This window comes from Oncorhynchus keta, chromosome 36 (assembly GCF_023373465.1).
Source record: "Oncorhynchus keta strain PuntledgeMale-10-30-2019 chromosome 36, Oket_V2, whole genome shotgun sequence".
Classification (NCBI taxonomy): domain Eukaryota; kingdom Metazoa; phylum Chordata; class Actinopteri; order Salmoniformes; family Salmonidae; genus Oncorhynchus; species Oncorhynchus keta.
Genome location: NC_068456.1, coordinates 8,370,400 through 8,394,002, shown reverse-complemented (window position 1 = coordinate 8,394,002; position 23,603 = coordinate 8,370,400). Strand labels below are relative to the sequence as shown.

The 23,603-nt window shown below is 43.0% G+C and overlaps 1 protein-coding gene across 1 annotated transcript; it reads right to left on the bottom strand.

The window, feature by feature from the left end:
• Positions 1-42: 42 nt before the first annotated feature.
• On the bottom strand, positions 43-18,426 carry LOC118369558 (rho-related GTP-binding protein RhoQ-like). Its single transcript, XM_035754046.2, has 5 exons — positions 17,874-18,426; positions 17,448-17,506; positions 8,300-8,464; positions 1,975-2,070; positions 43-1,721 (listed from the first exon to the last, which is right to left on the bottom strand). The coding sequence occupies exons 1-5, from the start codon at positions 18,013-18,015 to the stop codon at positions 1,560-1,562; spliced, it is 624 nt and encodes a 207-aa protein (XP_035609939.1). The 5' UTR covers positions 18,016-18,426; the 3' UTR covers positions 43-1,559.
• Positions 18,427-23,603: the final 5,177 nt, after the last annotated feature.

The window sequence follows — 23,603 nt, the reverse complement described above, 5'->3', positions numbered from 1 at the left end:
ATGTCCTGTAACACATCCTCAAGGAAGACCCCAAAGAAAGGCTTTAGATAGTAAAACACATTTATTGAGTAGAGAAAAGGATTAACCAGAAGCTGCACTTGTTTCTGCACCGCTATAGATCCATTCAGTTTACCTCAGTAGCAGCATGTGCCACAACTTCCTGGTAAATAGAGAATGTCAACACCCAATAATCCACTCCGCTCTCCTAGGGAAAACACTACACAGCACAGCAGGCTGGGACAGAGAACGAGAAAGAGAGGAGCACCATATACATTAAAGCTTTCTAAAAAAAAAACTCAACAAGTCCAACTCTGGCCGAAAAAAAAAAAAGATCAGGCAGTCGGCAAGCACCTTCCCAATGGATAGAAAAATGCACCAAAAAAAAGAGATATCTTCCAGCTGGCGAAGGCATATGTGTCTGAAGAGGGGGTTGGAATATGGCTGGGGTTGGAATATGGTTGGAGCAGGCTTATTGTGCTCATGCATGCACCCCCTTGGCCTTTTGGGGGTGGATGTTGTAACCATGGTATGTTCTGTGCTTCAATGACAGAATTGAGGGGTACCCTTTTCACACTACTGAGCCAAGCCGAACTGAGCTGAATTGGGATGGACTGGTTCTGCAGCCATCAACACACAGTGTGTTCAGGTCAGCACGATAATGCTAATGGTAGGGGTTTGCGGGTCGACTTTTAACTGTGCTTTATTGGACAAGGATAGGTATGTGGAGTGTGCTTCATGTTGTGTGCCTCTCTCCCCAAAGAGTCTGTATCCCACGCAGCTGTGTGCATTCAATTATTTGGCCACCATTGGGTTACTGATTAATTCAAGTCCAAGTTTGGTAATAATACTGCAAGCACCGCAAACTGAGCAAGAAGAGCAGATAATGTTATAAAAGATGTGGATTTGTAGAAGAAAAAGACAACTCCCCATAGTTGAGGGGAATAGCCTGTTCTTTTAAACAAAGTATTTCATTGGTTGTGGCTGAGGTGAGTTACTCAAACACACAATGTAAAGCGCTTGGAGGCTTGATGGAAGGCGCCTTCAATAAATGCAATCAACCCATTCGTTAATTGCTACAGCATATATTATTAAAAATACATGTCATATTAGGAGTTAAATGGGCACGTGATACCTATGGGTTTTCTGACAGCTTACAGCATGTTTTTTTTTTAAGTACTTATAAAGGCAAATAAAGTCTTACTGAAGGGCGTTGTTGACTTGGGTATTGTGCTCCTTTGGTAGTAAAGCTGCCCCCTAACTCCATTGGTCGACAGCAGGAGAGACAAAACCGCTCAAGAGCCCCAAACTAAAAATAGGGTCCTTGTCCATGTCGGTCCTTCAGCCTCTCTCCCCCCTTTTATGCCCTCTCCGAGGTCTCTGTCATTCGTTCTGGTTTGTATTCATTAGGCACCAAATGGAAGAAAACAGCCTGAAACAGGGTGGGGCTTCCTGATCTTGTCCAATAAGAAATGCTTGTTTTTGTTTTCCGTTTTCACATGTTTTAAAACATTTTCCATTGCATGCCCTAATAAATACGACCCAGTGGATGTTTGCATCTCTCACGTGATGAGGCAGCAGTTGATATAGCGTGGCCCCAGTCTTCTCTTCAAGACTCCCCTTTTCCTCTTGGGGTTCAGGATAGCGATAATGGCCTCATCAAACACAGTCTTCAGTCCTTTCTGGGTGAGAGCCGAGCATTCCACGTAGACACACGCCCCAATCTGGAGAGGAACAGGCTGTCACTCAATACTATCAACATAGGATTAAACCTCATCACCAAGCTAGCTTGGGGAGGAAGTCTTGTGTGTGAGAGGGACTCAATCAACAAATGCCCAAAACTGAATATATTCAAGCTTTATAATAATTTTAATACAGAATTGGTTTGATGAGGGACAGACCATCTGTGTAAAGTTGTCTCTCCTACACACAAAAAATTCCTTCTAACCTCCCTCCTGGCCCCACAGTGGTACGTACCTCCTTGGCTAGCTTCTGGCCCTGCTCTGTGGTGATGGGTTTTTCCTTCATGTCATTTAGTTTGGCAATGGTCTTGGGGTCATCACGCAGGTCAATCTGAAACAGGGAGAGACAACATTTCCAATCAGCACAGCCAATCTTGAGCAACTTATTCACTTGAGTGAACAACTTGTTCATTCAACTACCTACTGGGCACACCACATCATTTGGTAATATTTAGTTAATACGTTTGATCAATGAGAATACAACCTATTTTCACCCATTCAAAAAGACAGCCAAAAGTTTGAGAATTTAACAATGTGTTATGACCATCTCTTCAACCATCAAAAACAACAACCAAATTCTCAATGTCAGATTTTTGGTTTAAATCTCTCACATTATTGTTGCACTTTCAACCATTTAAAAACCAAAAGTTCAAAAAGGGAACAGTGTCAGATATTTAGTTTATTTACACGACAACGTTATCACCGTGCTCCATCTAGCACGACAAATAACCTCGACTGCAATTGAGATCATTCAAGTAAGTCATGCAACTGATCAATGCCATTCGAGATTCTGCACAGATTTATTCAATCGCAATTGTGAAGATCTCCACAGACCTGCTACTTTTGCATGCTATCTTGAACATGCACACTTTCTATGATTAAGAATATCTTTGTTGCAGTAACCTCAATGTGTTTAGTGTTTTACTCATTTAACAAGTTAAAAAAATATACTGTTACATTAGTTTGTAAAATAGCCTTAAATTGAAGGCTATTTACTGGATTACAAAAATGTTACAAAATGTTTGGTTAACAACACAAGCAAAAATGTAAAGGAGATTCCATTTGTGCCACTGAGTCTGGCTTTAATTCCAGTTGGTCTACAAATTAATAATGGATGTCCTGAATTCACATCTCCATTTCAACCAAAAATATATGTAATAAAAAATAGGACTAAATCAGAACAATCTTAAAATGCAGTTTGATTGGATTTTGGATTAACTTCTATATTCCATTTGAAATTAACCAAAGCTTGAAACCCTGTATTGTCTATTTTCAGTTGAATTTAAACCTACCCTTTGGAATGAATTCGATAGCAAGCAACAATGAATTAAGTGGAGATTTCTCAATCACTCTCATGATTGGTAACAGTCAGTGGCAAATATCAAAGCTAAGCAGAGCTGGACGAGATGGGAGACCAAATGGATCTTCTTCCCCATTTTCAAAGAGCACCCCACATTTGACTTCAATTACCAAAGAGGTGCTCTTCCTGTTGCACGATTCTTCTATGGAGTTTCGCTGTAGTATTCAAACAGACAATGTTCATCTTGAGAAATGTGCCATATTGGTCCATTGCACTATTTCCAAACACAATCCAAACCTTGTTTTCATTTGATCTTTATTTAACTAGGCTAGTCACTTTAGAACAAATTCTTATTTTCGATGACAGCCTTGTTCAGGGGCAGAACGACAGATGTTTTACCTTGTCAGCTCGGGGATTCGATCTTGTAACCTTTCAGTTACTAGTCCAAAGCTCTAACCACTAGGCTACCCACCGCCCCTACACTCTAACCACTAGGCTACCCACCGCCCCTACACTCTAACCACTAGGCTACCCTGCTGGTTCTCTATTATATTATTCCTTCATATGTATTCAACTTCAACCATGAGGCATTCGTCCCTTCATTTTCTTTTGAGTGCAGAACACACACAATGCACGCTCAGTCACGCTGTTCCTCTCTTACGAACACCCATTATGAGGCCAGGCACCACAGGCTGCCTTTATTAATGTTTTGATTTGTTGGTATTTTGTTCCATTAATATAAGTATTTTTAAAAAGTAAACATATACATTTATCAAGTTTAAAACATGTTTTATTTCTTTAGTTTGGCATACCACTTTCCACTACATTTTAACCACTTTAAAATGGACATTCATCAACAATTTCAAAGCTCACTATATTAAATTACAGAATTTAAAAAGCTAATTTCATAGAGAATGTTACAAACTGGACTATATTTGGTAACTTACTTTCAAGAGATGATGTTTGGTAGTCTGAATTCAGGGTACTTGTCCTTAACTCCCATTTCCCGAAAGTCAGACTTTTCCGACATGCCAACTAATTTCTTAGCTTCAGAAGCATCTGCATTCAGCAACTTGTGTGGTTATCTTTAGATATATTCTCCAGACTTGCCAAGAGAGAATTTTTTGTTATGTTGTAAATAATATACTACAGTTCAAAAGTTTGGGGTCACTTAGAAATGTCCTTGCTTGGGAAAGAAAAGCATTTTTTTGCCCATTTTAAAATATCAAATTGGTCAGAAATAGAGTGTAGACATAGTCATTTACAACATTAACAATCATAGCTGAAAACAGCTGATTTTTGATGGTATATCTACATAGCTGTACAGAGATCCATTATCAGCAACCATCACTCCGGGGTTCCAAAGGCACGTTGTTAGCTAATCCAAGTGTATTATTTTAAAAGGCTAATTGATCATTAGAAAACCCTTTTACAATTATGATAACACAGCTGAAAACTGTTGTCCTGATTTAAAGAAGCAATAAAACTGGCTTTCTTTAGACTAGTTGAGTATCTGGAGCATCAGCATTTGTGGGTTCGACTACAGGTTCAAAATGGCCACAAAAAAATAACATTAGTCTATTCTTGTTCTGAGAAATTAAGGATATTCCATGCGAGAAATTGCCAAGAAACTGAAGATCTAATACAACGCTGTGTACTACTCCCTTAACAGAACATCGCAAACTGGCTCTAACCAGAATAGAAAGAGTGGGAGGCCCCGGTGCACAACTGAGCAAGAGGACAAGTACATTAGAGTGACTCGTTTGAGAAACAGACGCCTCAACTGGCAGCTTCATTAAATAGTAACCGCAAAACACCAGTCTCAACGTCAACAATGTAGTGGCGACTCCAGGATGCTGGCTTTCTAGGCAGAGTTACCTCTGTCCGGTGTCTGTTCTTTTGCCCATCTTTTATTTTTTATGGCCAGTCTGAGATATGGCTTTCTCTTTGCAACTCTGCCTAGAAGGCCAGCATCACGGTGTTGCCTCTTCACTGTAGAAAGAGTGTTTTTTTGGCTGTCATGTGCCTTTTACTGAGGAGTGGCTTCCGACTGGCCACTCTACCATAAAGGCCTGATTGGTGGAGTGCTGCAGAGATAGTTGTACTTTTGAAAGGTTCTCCAATCTCCACAGAGGAACTCTGGAGCTCTGTCAGAGTGACCATCAAGTTTTTGATCACCTCCCTGACCAAGGCCCTTCTCCCCCGATTGCTCAGTTTGTCCGGACGGTCAGCTCTAGGAAGAGTTTTGGGGTTCCAAACTTCTTCCATTTAAGAATAATGGAGGCCACTGTGTTCTTGGGGACCTTCAATGCTGCAGGATTTTTTTGGCACCCTTCCCCAGATCCGTGCCTTGACACAATCCTGTCTCTGAGCTCTACGGACAATTTCTTCGACCTTATGGCTTTATTTTTGGACATACACTGTCAACTGTGGGAAATCAAGTCCAATCTGAATTTACCGTAGGTAGACTCCAATCAAGTTGTAGAAACATCAAGGATGATCAATGGAAACAGGATGCACCTGAGCTCAATTACAAGTCTCATAGCAAAGGGTCTGAATTGTTATGTAAATAAGGCATCTGTTTCTTATTTTTCATCAATTTGAAAACATTTAAACTAAAAATCTGATTTACCTATCTCAGTGGAGGCCCTACGAACCTTAAGGGTTAACCAATCCTATGAACAGGTAAGGCAACTCCGGTGTCTATGCTTAGTTAGCACAGTTAGATTTACTTAGCACACTTAGCACAGATAAGATGGAAGTTTATGAAGTAGGGCCAAATGTAGAGATGTAATGTAGAGATCTACAGGTTTTTAGCGAAGTCCAGCCAACCTTTTGATACAGGATTCAGTGATGTGAATCAAAACTGTCACCTGTAACAAAACAAAGGGCACTATGGTAGGTGGCATCCAAACTTTTAAGAGTAGCAGCAGCTGCACTTTGATAAATAATCAAGAACATATGAAAAGGTCGACTGAATAATCTGATTCCTACTGCTCAGAGAAAGGCACGATCTGTTTCTGTAGAAAAAGACAACTTTAAATCTTAGCTTCTTAACCAGCTCATCTATATGTTTTTAAAAAGTCAAATCCACATCAATCCAAATGCCTAAGCATTTATTTGCGGGACACGTTCGATTGGAGAACCATCTAATGAGTGAACGTAGTTCATCTGAAACATTTGTGCGAGAGTTTAAAAACATGTATTTTGTTTTGCTCATATTAAGCACAAGTTTTACAAATCTGAGTTCTGTCACTAAGATAACCGTGAAACCAAGAACAGGCGTCATAGCTCAGGCCTATCGAGGACCACTTATTCAAGAAAATAGCATGATCAACAGTATCAAAAGCCTTTAATATGAAATGTGCTGCTTTGTTTGACAAGATCATCAACAACTAAATTGGTTACTGTCATAGCACTATGCCCAGGCCTAAACCCTGATTGGTTTACATTCAAAAACACATTTCTCAAATAAAAAGAGCAAAGTTGTACATTTACCAAGGATTCAAGAATCCTTAAAATGGGGCGATAATTGTTAAGATCTCTACTTTCTCCACCCTTATGGAGTGGCAGCACGAGAGCGGATTTCCATGTTTTTGGAATATTTCCGGATAACAATGTTAAATAAAACTAAAATATTTGAGTTATTGAGCCAACAACGATGGGCGCTGCACACTTAAGCAGACCAGGATCCAATTGGCCGGCCCCTGTAGATTTCTTATCTATTGCTAGCAAAGCATCTGGGGCTTATTTTTCTCTAAATAGCCTAAAATAAAAGCTTGAACTCAAAGTTTCCCCTATCAGTACCCAGCCCAATATAGTTGTGAATAGTCTTAGAATTACTTTCAAAGAGAGAGCCCGCTGAAATAAAATGGTGATTAAAACGAAATTAATGAAATATTGCCTCATTTGCACATTTTAATAAATTATTTCTGAAAAATGGTTATACAAAAGTCTTGTCTACATTCAACTGGTAAAAGTTAATTGTTATATGATTAGGGGGGGGGGGGGACACACACTCTACTTTACCACACATGCCCAACTGATACGTGTAACAAACTCTTTATTGAGACAAACATTCATTAACACTTCTGTGGTAGTGTTTGATTTGTGGCTCTGGTCATCTGTGAATTGATTGGGTCCACATCAGTATGTGAATTGATTGGGCCCACATCAGTATGTGAATTGATTGGGCCCACATCAGTATGTGAATTGATTGGGCCCACATCAGTATGTGAATTGATTGGGCCCACATCAGTATGTGAATTGATTGGGCCCACATCAGTATGTGAATTGATTGGGCCCACATCAGTATGTGAATTGATTGGGCCCACATCAGTATGTGAATTGATTGGGCCCACATCAGTATGTGAATTGATTGGGCCCACATCAGTATGTGAATTGATTGGGCCCACATCAGTATGTGAATTGATTGGGCCCACATCATTGATTGGGCCCACATCAGTGAATTGATTGGGCCCACATCAGTATGTATGAATGGACCCACATCAGTATGTGATTGAATGGGCCCACATCAGTATGTGAATTGATTGGGCCCACATCAGTATGTGAATTGATTGGGCCCACATCAGTATGTGAATTGATTGGGCCCACATCAGTATGTGAATTGATTGGGCCCACATCAGTATGTGAATTGATTGGGCCCACATCAGTATGTGAATTGATTGGGTCCACATCAGTATGTGAATTGATTGGGCCCACATCAGTATGTGAATTGATTGGGCCCACATCAGTATGCAGTGTGAGAATGTGAGTTACGGTGGGACTGACAAGAGAGGTAAATATCAGCCGAAAGAACGATAAATCACAGGCCCACTCCACTAAACTCACCACCACCAATATGGACATTTTCTATTTCTGGTGGCCAGGGAATTGCTGGCGGAGGGACACCCATAAGTGTGGTTTGATCTTTTGGAAAGTATTTGAGAGTTAATAAAAAGTTCAATTTACTCTTACTATTAAGTTCCATCTACTTTTTAATGATTCGGAACTATACACCTATATTTCTTTATGCATGTTCATGAATGGTCTTAAAAATTAAATAAACCAGTGTATAGTACATTTAAGTGGAGGCTCAGTTTTATAATCCACCTCCCCTGTCAATGTGAAGTAGGGCGTGAGAATGAGTAGGGTGGATGAGGATAGCACATGCCAGGTGATTACAATACACTCTGTGAAACTCAGCATGTGAAATGGCCAGGACAAAGTATAGAGACAGGCTATGGGTGGGGTGGCTCACCTGAGTGCCTATGAGGAGGTAGGGGACACTTGGGGCATACTCCTGCAGCTCGGTGACCCACTCCTCCCTCACATTCTGGAAACTAGCCGGGTTGACCACAGAAAAGCAGATGAGGAAGACATCGGTCATGGGGTACGACAAAGGCCTCAAGCGGTCATAGTCCTCCTGGAGAAATGTAAGGGCGGGTAATAAGAGACACAGGAGAGGGAGAAGTTAGGGGAGGGGAACAAAGACACTGGGGGAGAAAGAGAGCAACAACCTTCCTTACATAATATCCTCCAAAAGACTACCACATCCTCAGAGTTAATACTCATGAATTATTAAACCGTATGAAAAATGAGCTCCAAATGCAGCTATCTTTTTACTCCTCACTGAGGCAGAGAGGAGAGCAAACTTATTCTGTGCTTATCTACCGGACTTCACCATGCACAACACAGCACACTGCCAAGCTACCAGACTGTTTTATGAGAACAATGAACACTTTTATATGAAGGGAGTGATAAACATTTAGCCATTAGAATTTAGTTTTGAAATGTGCCGATTTCTACAGCTTTTCTCTCCGTCTCTCTCCGACTGTGGCTATTGGGCATTATTTCACATTAGCAGTACTTTAGAGGAAGCAGTGCGGAAGGCATCAGACAAATGAGGTAAATGAGATCAAGCATTTCCTCATTGCTCCCTGCTCCCTAATTCTGAGAGGATGTCCTTCTACATCACCGGCACACTCTGAATGACCCGAGTTTATACATGCAGAGTGCACACATGAAGACTGGTGATGGACAAGGTGGCAAGCTTGAAGGAAGTAAATCATTGTTAATATGACTGACTAGCTCAACAAACTAACATTGATCAGGTAAAAAACAGAAAAATCTAAGTGAATTAAATTCTGTGCACTGGATAATTAAGAAGTCTTGGACGACCTAGTGGCGATGCCATGATAGCATCTGTTACTACCACTTGGGGGCGGTAAGTAACCGAAAGGTTGCTGGATCGAATCCCCGAGTTGACAAGATAAAAATCTGTCGTTCTGCCCCTGAACAAGGCAGTTGGCCTACGGTGGAACAGTGGGTCGTCATTGTCAATAAGAATTTGTTCTTAAATTAGTTGCCTAGTTAAATAAATAAAGGTTATTGTGAGAGCAGTGGTTTCAAGAACTGACGGAAATAGAAATAGCCTTCATGAAGCTTAGCTGATGTCTTACAGAAAATATGCTGATACTTCTGCTTTCTAGTCCATTTCAAACGCATGTAAAAATCAAATTGCATTTGTCACATGCTTGGTAAACAACAGGTGTAGACTAACAGTGAAATGCTTACTTAGAGGCCCCTCCCAACAATGCAGAGAGAAAGAAAAGAGAAAGAAAAGTATTAACATGTAATAATAACTACACAATGAGAAACGAGAACTCAAAGTATTCAGACCCCTTGACCTTTTCCACATTTTGTTACGTTACAGACGCCCCCCTCAATCTACACACAATGCCCCATAATGACAAAGCAAAAACAGGTTGACATTTTTACACATTTTGAATTGAAAAAAAATGGATATTTACACAAGTGTTCAGGCCCTTTACTCAGTATTTTGTTGAAGCACCTTTGGCAGCGATTACAGCCTCGGGTCTTCTTGGGTATGACGCTACAAGCTTGGCACACCTGTATTTGGGGAGTTTCTCCTATTCTTCTCTGCAGATCCTCAAGCTCTGTCAGGTTGGATGGGGAGTGTCGCTGCACAGCTATTTTCAGGTCTCTCCAGAGATGTTCGATCTGGTTCAAGTCCGGGGTTCTGGTTGGGCCACTCAAGAACATTCAGAGACCTGTCCCGAAGCCAATCCTGCGTTGTCTTGGCTGTGTGCTTAAGGTTGTTATCCTGTTGGAAGATGAACCTTCACCCCAATCTGAGGTCCGGAGAGCTCTGGAGCAGGTTTTCATCAAGGAGCACTCTGTACTTGCCCCGTTTAGCTTTCCCTCGAATCCTGTATGATGCTGCCATCACCACGCTTCACCGTAGCGATGGTGCCAGGTTTCCTCCAGACGTGACACTTGGCATTCAGGCCAAAGAATTCAATCTTGGTTTCATCAGACCAGAGAATCTTGTTTGTTTTTCATGGTCTGAGTGCCTTTTGGCAAATACCAAGCAGGCTGACATGTGCCTTACTGAGGAGTGGCTTCCGTCTGGCCACTCTACCATAAAGGCCTGATTACTGGAGTGCTGCAGAGATGGTTGTCCTTTTGGAAGGTTCTCATATGTCCACAGAGGAACTCTGGAGCTCAGTCAGAGTGACCATAGGGTTCTTGGTCACCTCCCTGACCAAGGCCCTTCTCCACCGATTGGTCAGTTTGGCCAGGCTGCCAGCACTAGGAAGGGTCTTGGTGGTTCCAAACTTCTTCCACTTCTACGCAGTACCCTATGTATCACCTTGCAGTCGGATGCTAAGCAGTTGCCATACCAAGATATGATGCAGCCAGTCAATTTGCTCTTAATGGTGGAGCTGAAGAACTTTGAGGATCCGGGGGCCAGTGCCAAATCGTTTCAGACTCCTGAGAGGGAAAAGCTTTGTTGTGCCCTCTTCACAACTGTGTTGGTCTGTGTGGACCATGATAGACCCTCCATTATTTGAGCTGAAGCAAGAGAAAATATTAAAATGCTGCCCATTCACATCTTATATGTTGCCTGACTACAATATTGTATCTAGAAAATGTTAATTACATTCTGCGTAAATTGTGGTATGTTTACCTGCCTCAATACCCACTGTGTGTAGATTGCAAGCCCTTATTAAGTCAATAGAGTGAACTGGCTAACTACTACTGTTGGTTAGCCAGCCAGCTAGCCTGCCAGCTAGACAGCCAGCCAGCCAGCCAGCTAGCAACGAAGAAGTTGGTAGCTAGGTACCCATGAAGAATTGACCATACATGCTTGTCTTCTGAAGGGGGAGCGATCTCTAGTTCCTCCATTCTTTTATCCCCATCGCATTTCATAAATGTTTCCACAATGTAAGCGTGTACAGTAAATAGTATGAAGGAGGGAGAAGGAAGCATAAAAATACAAAGGGGGCCACCAAAGGGGTAGACAGAAGAGGGTTTCTAGTAAAGAGTCTAAGCTCTGTCTATGCCTGGGGAGGGGGGGTGTTAAGATGGTTAAACCAATGATTGTTTAGCTATTTGATTTTGAATTAAGACCCCTTAATTAAGGTATAAAATGTAAACAAATTGTTGGATGAAACACAGAATGGCATCACTGCTATTAGCCAATATAAATGCATTGAACAAAATATTCACTACATGGAACAACAGGGAAATCATAATGACGTTTGTTTGAAGTGTCATATATCTGAGAGACAAAAGAAAGATCATGGATATATCCCCTTATTTTAGGCACTAAACTATCTCCATTTGATTTGATAAAACTGGTACCAGGGACCTTCAGATGATTCTTGTGAGTATCATAGAGAAACATGGAGAACATCATGTTTGTGAGGGCATCTCGTCTTTCAATTGAGTGGTCACAACAGTTTGTAGGCCAAAACGTTTGGATGCTACAGATGTTTTCTTGAGGAGGCTGATTCTTTGGGATGTCTCATGATCTGATAAGCACAGCTCTAGCTCTGCCACCTTTCACCGCAAGTGCGGAAGGATGCGGTGGATTGAGACGCAGTTCGGGTTGCAGAGGGTTGGACAATTTCCAGTAAATTTCTGGAATTTTTCTGGAAAGTAAGCCCTGGAATTTGAGGAATTTTTCTTAAATTCATTCAAAGAAAAAAAAACTTAGCTTATAACAGTGAACCTTTTTTTGAGGGATACACAAAGCAATTCTAGGTCTTGTGGCATATTTTGGTTAAACTATCCCCAATTCAACGGAATTGCAACCCTCTGCATTCACAGTGCATTCTTCCATCACATGTACAGCTGATTCTCAAGATCTTGCACACTAATGAGATGCTATTGAGCCCACACTACTACACTGTCTGAGCCAAGGACTACATGCTTTCTGGTAAGTTTTGATTACAATACTGGGTGGGGTGAATATATTTTATGACATACATGATTTTTTGTTAATTAGTAAATAGTAGCGTCTAGCAAAGTGTGTTTAAATAATTTCTAACTTGTTAACAATTCCTGCTACTTAGCTGTTGATACCATGTGAGTTTTAGCTTGCTTGAGCCTGATAACCGAGGAGTGTTAATTCACCCGTTTCCATACATGTTTCATTTTAAAACATTTCTCTCAAAGGAGTTGTTTAATCTAACTGTTTATCTGTACATGGAATTGTAATAATTGTTTTAACTAATTTTTATTCTAATCTTTACAGGAAATGCCAATGGCACTATCTGATATGTGGAGACATTTCACTGCAGCTAATGTAGAAGGAAAAGCTGTGTACATTTGCAAATATTGTGCCAAATCATAAGTGAAGAATGCAACAAAGATGCAGAATCATCTGGCCAAGTGCATAAAGTTCCCTCAGCGCTCACAACAAGCAACCTCTGACAAAAGTAAATCAGACACCTTATGGATAGCAACAGCTCAAGGTCCTCCTGGAATCAAAGTTTTTTTTACTCAATGGAGGAATGTAGTCAGAGAAATGCTGATGAATGTCTCGCTCAAGCTGTGTATGCAACTGGTTCACCTCTGATGCACACAGGTAATGTGTATTGGAAGGGATTTCTGAATGTTCTTTGCCCAGCATGCACCCCACCAACCAAACATGCTTTATCAACTCATTTGCTGGGTGCAGAGTTCAACAGAGTTCAAGTGAAGGTCAAGCAAATCATAGAGAAAGTAGACTGTATTGTAGTCATCTCTGATGGGTGGTCGATTGTTCGTGGGCAAGGAATAATTAACTACATCATCTCCACCCCTCAACCAGTATTCTACAAGAGCACAGACACAAGGGACAACAGACACACCGGTCTCTACATTGCAGATGAGCTGAAGGCAGTCATTAATGACCTTGGACCACAGAAGGTATTTGCACTGGTGACAGACAATGCTGCGAACATGAAGGCTGCTTGGTCTAAAGTGGAAGAGTCCTACCCTCACATCACACCCATTGGCTGTGCTGCTCATGCATTGAATCTGCTCCTCAAGGACACCATGGCTCTGACAACAATGGATACACTCTACAAGAGAGCCATGGTTAGGTATGTGAAGGGTCATCAAGTTATAGCAGCAATCTACCTCTCCAAGCACAGTGAGAAGAATAGGAGCACCCCATTGAAGCTGCCCAGCAACACCCATTGGGGTGGTGTTATCATGTTTCGCCAAGAAATGGCCATATCACAGTCTGCCGATATGGACAGCCCCATCAAGAGGATCCACCTGGATAACTTATTTTGGGAGAGTGGTAAGGAGCTTGAAACCTATAGCAGTAGCCATTGCACAGATTGAGTGAGACAATGCCATTCTATCTGATGTTCAGACTCTGCTTGCAGATGTAAGAGAAGAAATCCGTACTGCCCTGCCCACTTCATTGTTGCTCCAAGCAGAGGAAACTGCAGTTCTGAAATACATCAAAAAGTGTGAAGACCTCTGTCTGAAGCCCATACACGCCCCAGCATACATGTTGGACCCCAAGTATGCTGGCAAGAGCATCCTGTCTGGTGCAGAGATGAACAAGGCGAATGGTGTCATCACTACCGTGTCTCACCACCTTGGCCTGGATGAGGGCAAGGTTCTTGGCAGTCTGGTGAAGTACACTTCCAAGCAAGGGCTTTGGGATGGAGATGCAATATGGCAGACGTGCCAACATATTTCATCAGCCACCTGGTGCAAGGGACTATGTGGATCTGAGGCTCTTTCCCCTGTTGCCTTCAACATACACGGGCTGAGAAATTGATGGTCATCTGGGAAATTTGAGGCTTTTTGAGCCTGACAACGAGCCATCCTCAACAAGGTTGGAAAGTGACAGTGAAGATGAGGTCTTAGAGTCTGATGTTCAAGAGGTGGACATTGAGGAGGTCCAGGGAGATTACATGGAAGCCTGAGAGGAAGACAACCAAAGCTTTAGTTTCTAGGTTATCATTTTACAGATTTATGTTTAAAATGTTTTTGGGAGATGCGATGGATCATTGGGGATCATTCAATATTCCCCTTTGTTCAGTGAAATCATCCCATGTGAAGAGTCAACTCATTTAATTAAAGTTCAATTCGTAACAAATTATTTTATTATTTTTTCTATTAGAAGGATGTAATAATTTGCAATTATGTCTACTTAAAATAAGGAAAAATGTTTGTTTGTCTCCATATGACATGGTAAATATCCTATGCAAAAATATATTACATTTAAATGGTATTAATATTAATTTGCATATATTTCCGTTAATTCCTATATGCCCGTTAATTCCCATATATTTCCGTTAATTCCTATATGCCCGTTAATTCCCATATATTCCTGTTAATTCCCATATCTGAATATTCCCCAAAATGTGCAACCCTAGACGCAGTCCATGCAAACAAACAGATCTCTAGTTAAAACCAACAGATTTTGCTGGATATTTTTTATTATGTTAATTCGATTTCCACAGGGGAGCAGAAATTTTAGGCTAAGGGTTAAGAAACTAATAAAGGTACTCATGGCAGGGCATATTCCAACCGCTCTCCGCATACGGGTTCTTACATTTGGATCAGGGCGAGGCTTTCTATGGCAGTTCTACTTGGCTGGGTATGTGATCTCAGCTGTGAGTGTGTCGAGTCACTGACATGACAGTCTATGTTATCAGCGAGTCCCTCTTCCTCGTGCCTGGCGGCTGTGTCAGAGACGCCTGTTCCAACATAGCCACAAGGAGAATAACAAGCGCAGGCACTACGCTCCATGGCCCATCCTCAAAACTGTCTGAACACTGCACTGTAAAAGGGTTACTGTGAATTGTACAGTAACTTACTGGGAGTTGATTGCCAGCTAGTAACTGCATTTCATATTACAGTACTTCACAGTTCATCCCGAAAACTGTCTGAGCATTTACCAACATGGGGACTAAAGTGATAGTTCAGACTGAGGTATCCCATTCAAGGTGACTACATCACATGCCAAATAATGGAGCTTTAGACCTATGGTGGTCAATGGTGAACCAATTTAAAACATCCATCAGCAACCTCCATCTAGCTGTAGTGTTCAAATGTGAACGGCATGTCTAGTGCTGCCATTGGTGTTCAGCTGAGTGGAGAGGAACAAGGCCCCGTGGCAGCAGCAGGGCAGAGCCCACTTTACTCTACCCCCTGCTGGGATGTCTAGGGGTCACATCTCAGGGAGGGCACAAAACCTAATGAGGCACTACACAAAACAAAGGGGGGCATCACAGAACAGTGACGGAGACATGTGCAACTGAGTGTGAGGAGTGTGAGTGCAGGAGGGAGTGAGTGAGCAAATGAGAAACTGAGCAGAAAAAAAAGGGAATGAGTGAAGAGTGAGTAGAGAGAGCCCAGTGTTGCCATGGGTACAACAGCACTTAACATCCACTTCCTGCTTCCCCCTCCTATCCACAGCAGCAATGCTAGCTTTCTATGATTAGTGCATCAGCCAGGGAGAGGATGAATGAACAAATCAATAAAGTATATTCCATTCTGTTCCTTCTGTTCTTGGCCCACATGTTCAAGAGCTAAGAAATGTGACTGAACGTGTAAATGTAAACGTATAGATGTATGAAATACACGGGTGCTGGAATAATTGTTACACAGACAAAATGAGAGACTAATTTCTCTTCTCTTTGAGCAAATGGTTAATCATCTTCCCCTATGAAACAGCTGACGATTCCAGGAGCTTCAGCTCTGCCAGGGGCATAAGTATTAAAAGGTCTTTGGAGCCAATAAAACATGTCTGATGCAGAGCAGAAGGTGGGGACTGTAGCAGGAGAGTGTGAATTAGCGGGTGGGTGGCTGGGTTGGATGAGGTTCCTCAACAGAGAGGGGGTATAGTATTTAGCATTGCATTCTTCCACACCCCCGCCCCGAGCCTCCTATAGGGCTGTATTACAGGGTTCCAGAGCAGATTTGCAGTTTTTCGCTCCCCACTCACTCTGTTTTTTCCCCTGTCTCAGCCAGCCCCTCGGTCTCTATTCCCTCCCTCTAGCACTCCCTTCTTTGATCAGATGCTGAAGTTATAAACATTACCAGCTGGCCTTGTGCTCAAAAGCATAAAGAGATCAGCCGAGGTGGAGGGGCTGCGTTTGAAGAGAAGTAACTACTCTCTGTGGCCTCTGCGCCCACAGTCGACATCTGGGAAACTTCTCAATTTCACAGACGGTCTGAATTAGAAAACAAAAAAGGCTCCAGATATGGAATTGCAATCAAACACCAAAGAGCAACGAAAAGCTGTGTGAAACACTACTGAAATGTAGTTTTAAGATCATATAGTTTCTCTAAAGAATTAGTTTTGGTAGCCACAGAGTCGAGTGGGAATAATTATTTGGGATTGTTGGAGAAAAAAGCTAAACCTCTCATGTACTTATATTTGATTAATGAACAAACAAATGGGCCTTATAGTATTATTTCTCAACGTCAAAACCTATTAACCAGACGAATAATGTTTCAGTTCAGGACCTATTTGGACTTTACACAGTTCAAAAAAATTGGGTTCAGGGGAAGAGTGTTAGCAATTCGTCGCTGCATGTGACATGCCTTTAACTTTCAGACCCAGCTTGGAAAAACAGAGCTAAAGGTCTTAGAGGAGAATGTGAGTGTGTGTTTACACGAGAGCTTGCTGACAGGGAGTGAAAATGTTATGGCTGTGCACATTTGACTGCGTGCTGCTGTGTACAGTGTGAGTTGAGTGATACACTTGCGGATTTGAATGCTACATTGTAAAGAAACGACCCATAAACAAGGCAGTGACAACCTCCCTACTGGACATAGGACCCCTGTTCTCTACATAATAGACCTATTGAAATGCTTAACGAGGCCTACAACCACGGTCTATCACACACCAGACTGACTGGAAACTAGAGCAATGTGGAGAAAACCGTCACCTGTTGCAGTTTAGAGTGATCAGAATTTCAAGCTTGTGGGTGTGTCTAGAGCACCATTGGTTAACAGTTAACAGTCGGGAGAGGGGGGTCGGGAGGGGGCACATCGGGAGAGGGGGAGCACATCGGGAGAGGTTGTGTCCTTGGACGTGGCATGCTTGGCAACCAGCCAGAGTAAAAATAAACTCACTGTACCTGACCAGCTGTGTCATACAGTCCCAATAAGTACTGCTTTCCGCCAACATTGACACTCACTGCAAAGCAATGAAAAAGGCTTGTTTAGAGAGAGACAGAGGGATCTCTTATCCCAAGTGGTTTTGCTTATAGAAACAGATGTATTCCTATGCAATCTGAGACAAAGAAAGTAGAAAAGGTAAGCATTGCACTACATTCAAACACACACTTCACTTTCCCCTGAACATTGGAATGTAGGGACTATTCAAACAAATTGGCATAGAGAAACTCATGCAACAGTAACTAGATTACCAGAGTGTCAGATTTTATTAGGAAGGATCAGGTAACTGGAAATGATTCAATTCGAGATCTCTCTCTCTCACACACACACACACACACACCCTAAATGTTCATGTAAGATCAAGACATGTTCCAAAATCATTTTACCTGCATAATGGTCAAACACAGTGGGCACATACTCCTCTGGAAAGGCGTCGTTGGCATAGCTCATCAACAGACACGTTTTGCCCACAGCACCGTCTCCAACCACAACGCATTTCAACATAAGAGTACCAGTTCCGTTTGCCATGATGATCCTATCATTACCACCATCCTCCGACGCCCTGTTTTCCTGAGCTGCACGGAGATCCCCACACCACTGGCATTACCAGAGACGGAGACCAAATGCGCGACTCACCGAAACCGACGGAAACTCCATTTCTCCTTCCTCCTGTCCAGTTCGCAAATGTGGCCTTAAAGGGTTTTTATTTCCACACTGCATACACAAAAAGCACAGGCACTATGCAGAGTGGCTATTTACCGGCTCAGCAAAGTCTAGAAAGTCTCAGCAGTCGAAACGGGTTCGCCCTAGTCCCCCGCCCTATCGTTGATGTATTTGCGAGACGCGCTTGGAAGCCCGCTGCTTAGCCTGTTCCCCAGTTCGCCCCTTGACTCTCGGTCTCTCGCCTAGTTTGCATTGGCACTATAGAAAAGGTGAGTTCGCTTGTTGTAGAGGCGGGGCTATATCTGAGACCAATGGGTTTTGGTAAAAAATCCATAGATTGTGGATAGTTTATTGATATTAGGCTAACTTCTTTGCTATATTTTTGAAGTGTCTCCAAATAGCATTTGTTTCATCGTTATTACACTTGATTTGCATCTTCAAAAACAACATTTTAGTCATAGCCTATACCCTACGTATAATGGTGTTACATCCAGATACTTCCTCTATGGTTTTAGTCCTAATGAATCCCAAATGATGGCATAATTGCCCAGAATCATTAGCCAAAACAAAAGTATGACAATAATGTCATGATGACCTGAAGAGGGAGGGGAGAGAGTAGCGTGATCATCTTGCAGATGGAGACACCACAGGGAGTGGATGCTGTGCAAATACAGTATACAGGAAGAGAAGACTTGGCCTCGGTGTTGCACTTGGACAGGTGTGGGTTGTCTCCTTGAATTAGCGCACCCAGACCCATTATCTTCAAGGAGGAAGAACAAGCAAACAAACACACTTGCACACACACACACACATCTGTTTGATAGTGGTGGGAACAGCTGTATTGTTACACATGTTTGTCCCAGAACACATATGATGTCCTGGACTTCTCTCTCCTACCCAACTTCCATTTGATAGCATATGCCACATGTGCACAAATGCAAACATTCTCCCACACAACATCCCATCCCCCTATACGTCATATCCACTTTGTTGATAGTCCCTAGCCAGATTGTACAACTGTACAATCAGCATCAAGGGGCGTGGCTCCCCTGAGCTACGAAGCTGTAGCTTTCAACCTCCGCTGTAGTAGCGCTACCATATCGTTTGACAAGGGGCCTGTTCGTTTTGGATGGCCCGGTGCCCTGGGTGAATGGAGAATTTTGTCAAAACCAATGGAATGGTATGTGTAAACTCCGTCCACCCGGGGCACCAGCCTATGCAAAAGGAATCCAGCCAGTTGCTGCAGCTTTCACGTGATCAAACAATTACCTCATACTTGCTGTTCAAAACATGTAGCAAAGTAGGTGTTATGAACCAATCATAGAAGATAAGTAACAGCATTTAGTCAAATTCCAAATGAGACTATCTGCATTGTTTTTATGTAGTCTAATGAATACACATATAATGCATATATTAATTTGCTATATATGTATATAAAACCTTGCGACATTTTACAGAGCATGACTAGTAGGCCTAAGCTAGGCTACTGGTGTAAGTTTGATGTTGGTATGCTACATGAGTTCATTAGTGGGCTGCTGACCTTATTTCCCAGTGGATGACTTCAATATCAACTATCTCTTTGTAACCGGACTAGGTTTAAAGGTCAAGGTATCTATAAAAGACAGGGATGCTGTCCCAGTATCCCCTATTTGACAGTCAAAGTTTGACTGTTTCGATTGACCAGTCTTGTTGAGAAAACTGGAATGAAATGAAAAGTCCATTGAAATGAATCTAAACCCAGTGTCTCAGTATCTTCGGTAACAGATAAGTCTGCAGCACTTTCTTGGCAGATTGATCATTGGATTGGTTTGCTCTTCATATTTCTAGATAATACCTTTTTCATGTGCACACAGACACACACATGCTAGCACGCACATACATGTGTATGTACACACACTTGCACACACACAAACATACAGTGCATTCGGAAAAATATTCAGACCCTTTGACTTTTTCAGCATTTTGCTACATTACAGCCTTATTCTAAAATGTATTAAATTGTCCCCCCCCACTCATCGATCTACAAACAATATCCCATAATGACAAAGCAAAAACAGGTTTTGGGCATTTATTTAAAAAATTTAACTGAAATATCGCATTTTACATAAGTATTCAGACCCTTTACTCAGTACTTTGTTGAAGCTGAGGTTACAGCCATGAGTCTTCTTGTGTATGACATGGAACACCTGTATTCTTCTCTGCAGATCCTCTCAATCTCTGTCAGGTTTGATGGAGAGTGTTGCTGCACAGCTATTTTCAGGTCTCTCCAGAGATGTTTGAACGGGTTCAAATCCGGCGAAGCTACTCCTGCATTGTCTTGGCTGTGTGCTTAGGGTTGTTGTCTCACCATGCTTCACCGCAGGGATGGTGCCAGGTTTCCCCCAGACGTGACGCTTGGCATTCCGGCCAAAGAGTTTAATCTTGGTTTCATCCTACCAGAGAGTCTTGTTTCTCATGGTCTGAGAGTTTTTAGGTGCCTTCTGGCAAACTCCAAGCTGGCTGTCATGTGCCTTTTACTAAGGAGTGGCTTCCGTCTGGCCACTCTACCATAAAGGCCTGATTGGTGAAGTGCTGCAGAGATGGTTGTCCTTCTGTAAGGTTCTCCCATCTCCACGGTGGAACACTAGAGCTCTGTCAGAGTGACCATCGGGTTCATGGTCACCTCCCTGACCAAGGCCCTTTTCCCCCGATTGCTCAGACTTCCAAACGTCTTCCATTTAAGAATGATGGAGTTCACTGTGTTCTTGGGGTCTCAGTTGTGACGTAGAAGTCCGTCACTGGCCGCGGGCAGCATTTGGTTCTTTAACGCACACACATATTCATCACTCCTCCCTGCGCCATTATAAGATAAGTTAACAATGTGGGTCGACACACAAATTAACTTCTGTCTTGGTGCATGCATTTCACACTTGTCAGTGTTCATATTTGAGAGATACAATAATTATTATACTTATCAATGTTGTGGATGAGCGCATTGTTTGTTTGTCTGTTCCTCTCTCTCCATCTCTGTAGCTTCCGGGTATGCTGGAAAAGGACCCGAGCTAAGGGAATTGGGTTGGCTTTATAGTGCCTGTCCCAAATGGCTCATTAATGCATATGGGCATATTGAAAGATATTGTCAGTAGTGATGTAATGTTGTAAATGTTATGTTGTGATATTGTTTAAAACCGTGTTGCAATGTATATCCTTTAGTATGTTTAGTTAATGGAAAATGTAGGTTTGTATTGTTAATTGATTAATTAACCAGGGTTAATTGTTCTGAGGGGAGGGGCTAGCCCTACAAAAGGAGCCTCTCTTTCAGTCATGGGGAGGTTTTTTTTTTTGTTGGATTGAGCTGTGGATGGGGCAGCATTGTTTTTAAGCTGTCCCATAAGGTAGACGTTGATGGCAGTACTGTTGTTTTTTTTGTTCCGGAATCACTTGTAAATAAACACCTTTGCACAGAAGAACTTTTGCGGCTCCGCCATCTTTTTATTTTGATAGAGGTTAGGTTATCCAGTTTAGCCTTCTGGCCTACTCTACGTGACATATGGTTGCAGTGGTGGGATGGCGTACCGCAAATCAGTGAATTCCAACAAGAGAGGTAAAGGAATGCGTACAGGATTGCGTTCTCAGCAACAGCATCAACTGTCAGAAAAGGTACCTGAAGTTGAACCGGGGTGGAATACCATGGAATCGTCTGGTGAAGAAGAGGTCAAGTATGAGAAACTAGGAGCCCGACCGCGGGGCCAAAGACAACCAGAACTGGGTGAGCTGCTGACTGAAGGAGCAGTTGGGGGACCAGAACCACACCCAACCATGGTAACCCTTTTCAGCAACTTTTCACCTGCCTTGAGAGGAGGGACGAAGACCTCAAGCAGGAGTTACGTGGCCTACGCCAATCTATCCTCACAGCTCCCCACCAGGCGGAACTCATCAGTGAGAGCCCAAGATTGGGTCTTCCAACACCAGGACGACAAAGGCTCGATGCAGCAGGGACTTCAACTCCACAGCAGGCACCCCAAGCAGTAATGAGGCCAGCACCAGGAGACCAGTCCAGCAGTGTTAACGTCCATCTTCCAGCATTCCTGAGGAAGGAGCCAAAGATGCCCTCATACCAGCAGGGGGAGGACATTGAAAACTACCTGCTGAGGTTTGAGTGCATGGCTAAGACGTGGCAGTGGCCTGAGGTAGAGTGGGCCTGCAGGCTTGTCCCATTGCTCACGGGCAAGGCCTTAGAGGCTTACACAGCAATGGATGAGGGGCTGTCCAATGTCTACAAGGGCTTGAAGGAAGCGCTGCTGGTGAAGTTTGACATCTCACCAGAAACCTACCGTCAACGCTTCAGAGCTGCATCAACGCCATCGGGTGAGTCGCCGACAGAGACGTACCACCGCCTCAAGGGTCTCTACCGACGATGGGTTCGACCGGGGGAGAAGACACAGGACGAAATCGGGGAGGTCATCATCCTCGAGCAACTTCTACAAGTATTACCACACGACATTCGAACCTGGGTCCGAGAGCACGAGCCCAAGGACGGGCTTATGGCGGCCAAGCTTGCACTGCAGTATCTTAATGCACGTAAAGGGGGCCCACCACAACCTGCAGCACCCGCTCCAAGGAGTCTCAGAGACACAAGGGACATCAGAAACGCCAGAGATGGTGGAGGTAACTCTGGGGGTTATGTGTCTGGGAGGGAGGTAAGGGATCATGCAGTTCGCTCTGATGGGAGGGGTCTGACCTGTTTTTACTGCCGGCAGCAGGGGCACAAAGCTTCAATGTGTCCGCTACGTAAATCCAAGCTCTCAGGTTACTGTTATGTACCCAGAGAGGGGGATGGTGTTCAGAATAGACAGACTCGGGAAGGGTCATGCTTGGTACCTGTAAAAGTGAATGGTAAAAGTCTTACTGCAATGGTTGACACCGGCAGTTCCCTGTCATTGATCAGAAAAGGTAATGTACCTGTTAATGACATTGATTATGGTCATCAGACACTGATACAATGTGTCCATGGTGACCAGTCACAGCAGCCCACAGCTGAGCTCACAGTTGAGATTCAGGGTCAGAAATACCTCCTCAAAGTTGGGGTAATGGAGAAGCTACCTTTTGAGATGATTTTGGGGAGGGATGTGCCTGTACTCTCTGATCTGTTGGGAAGTGTGGGGGGTCAGCTATATGAGCAGTCAGTTTGCCAGTCTGATGTTCAGATGGCATGTTCAGTTGTCACTCGTGCCCAGGCCAAAGCTGGTTTACAACCTCTGCCTGACTTGTGTGATAGTCTGTGCGAGGGGGAACCAAAGGGCCCAGAAAGTCACGCCGCCAGCGGCGTCTTGAGAAGTATGTGGGAACCCCTGTACCTGTTGCTGATGTGTCTGGGTTAGAGGTGCAATGGGATGTTCCACAAAATTTTGCTACACTGCAGAAGTCTGACGCAACCTTGAAATGTTTGTTTGACAAGGCCTTAGCTGGGGACA

Coding starts and splice junctions, on each gene's coding strand:
- LOC118369558 (XM_035754046.2), bottom strand. CDS start 18,015: ATGGCAAACGGAACTGGTACTCTTATGTTGAAATGCGTTGTGGTTGGA. Junction 17,507..17,873: donor TGTGTTTGACCATTATGCAG/GTAAAATGATTT, acceptor ATTGCTTTGCAG/TGAGTGTCAATGTTGGCGGA. Junction 2,071..8,299: donor ACCTCCTCATAGGCACTCAG/GTGAGCCACCCC, acceptor TCCCTGTTTCAG/ATTGACCTGCGTGATGACCC.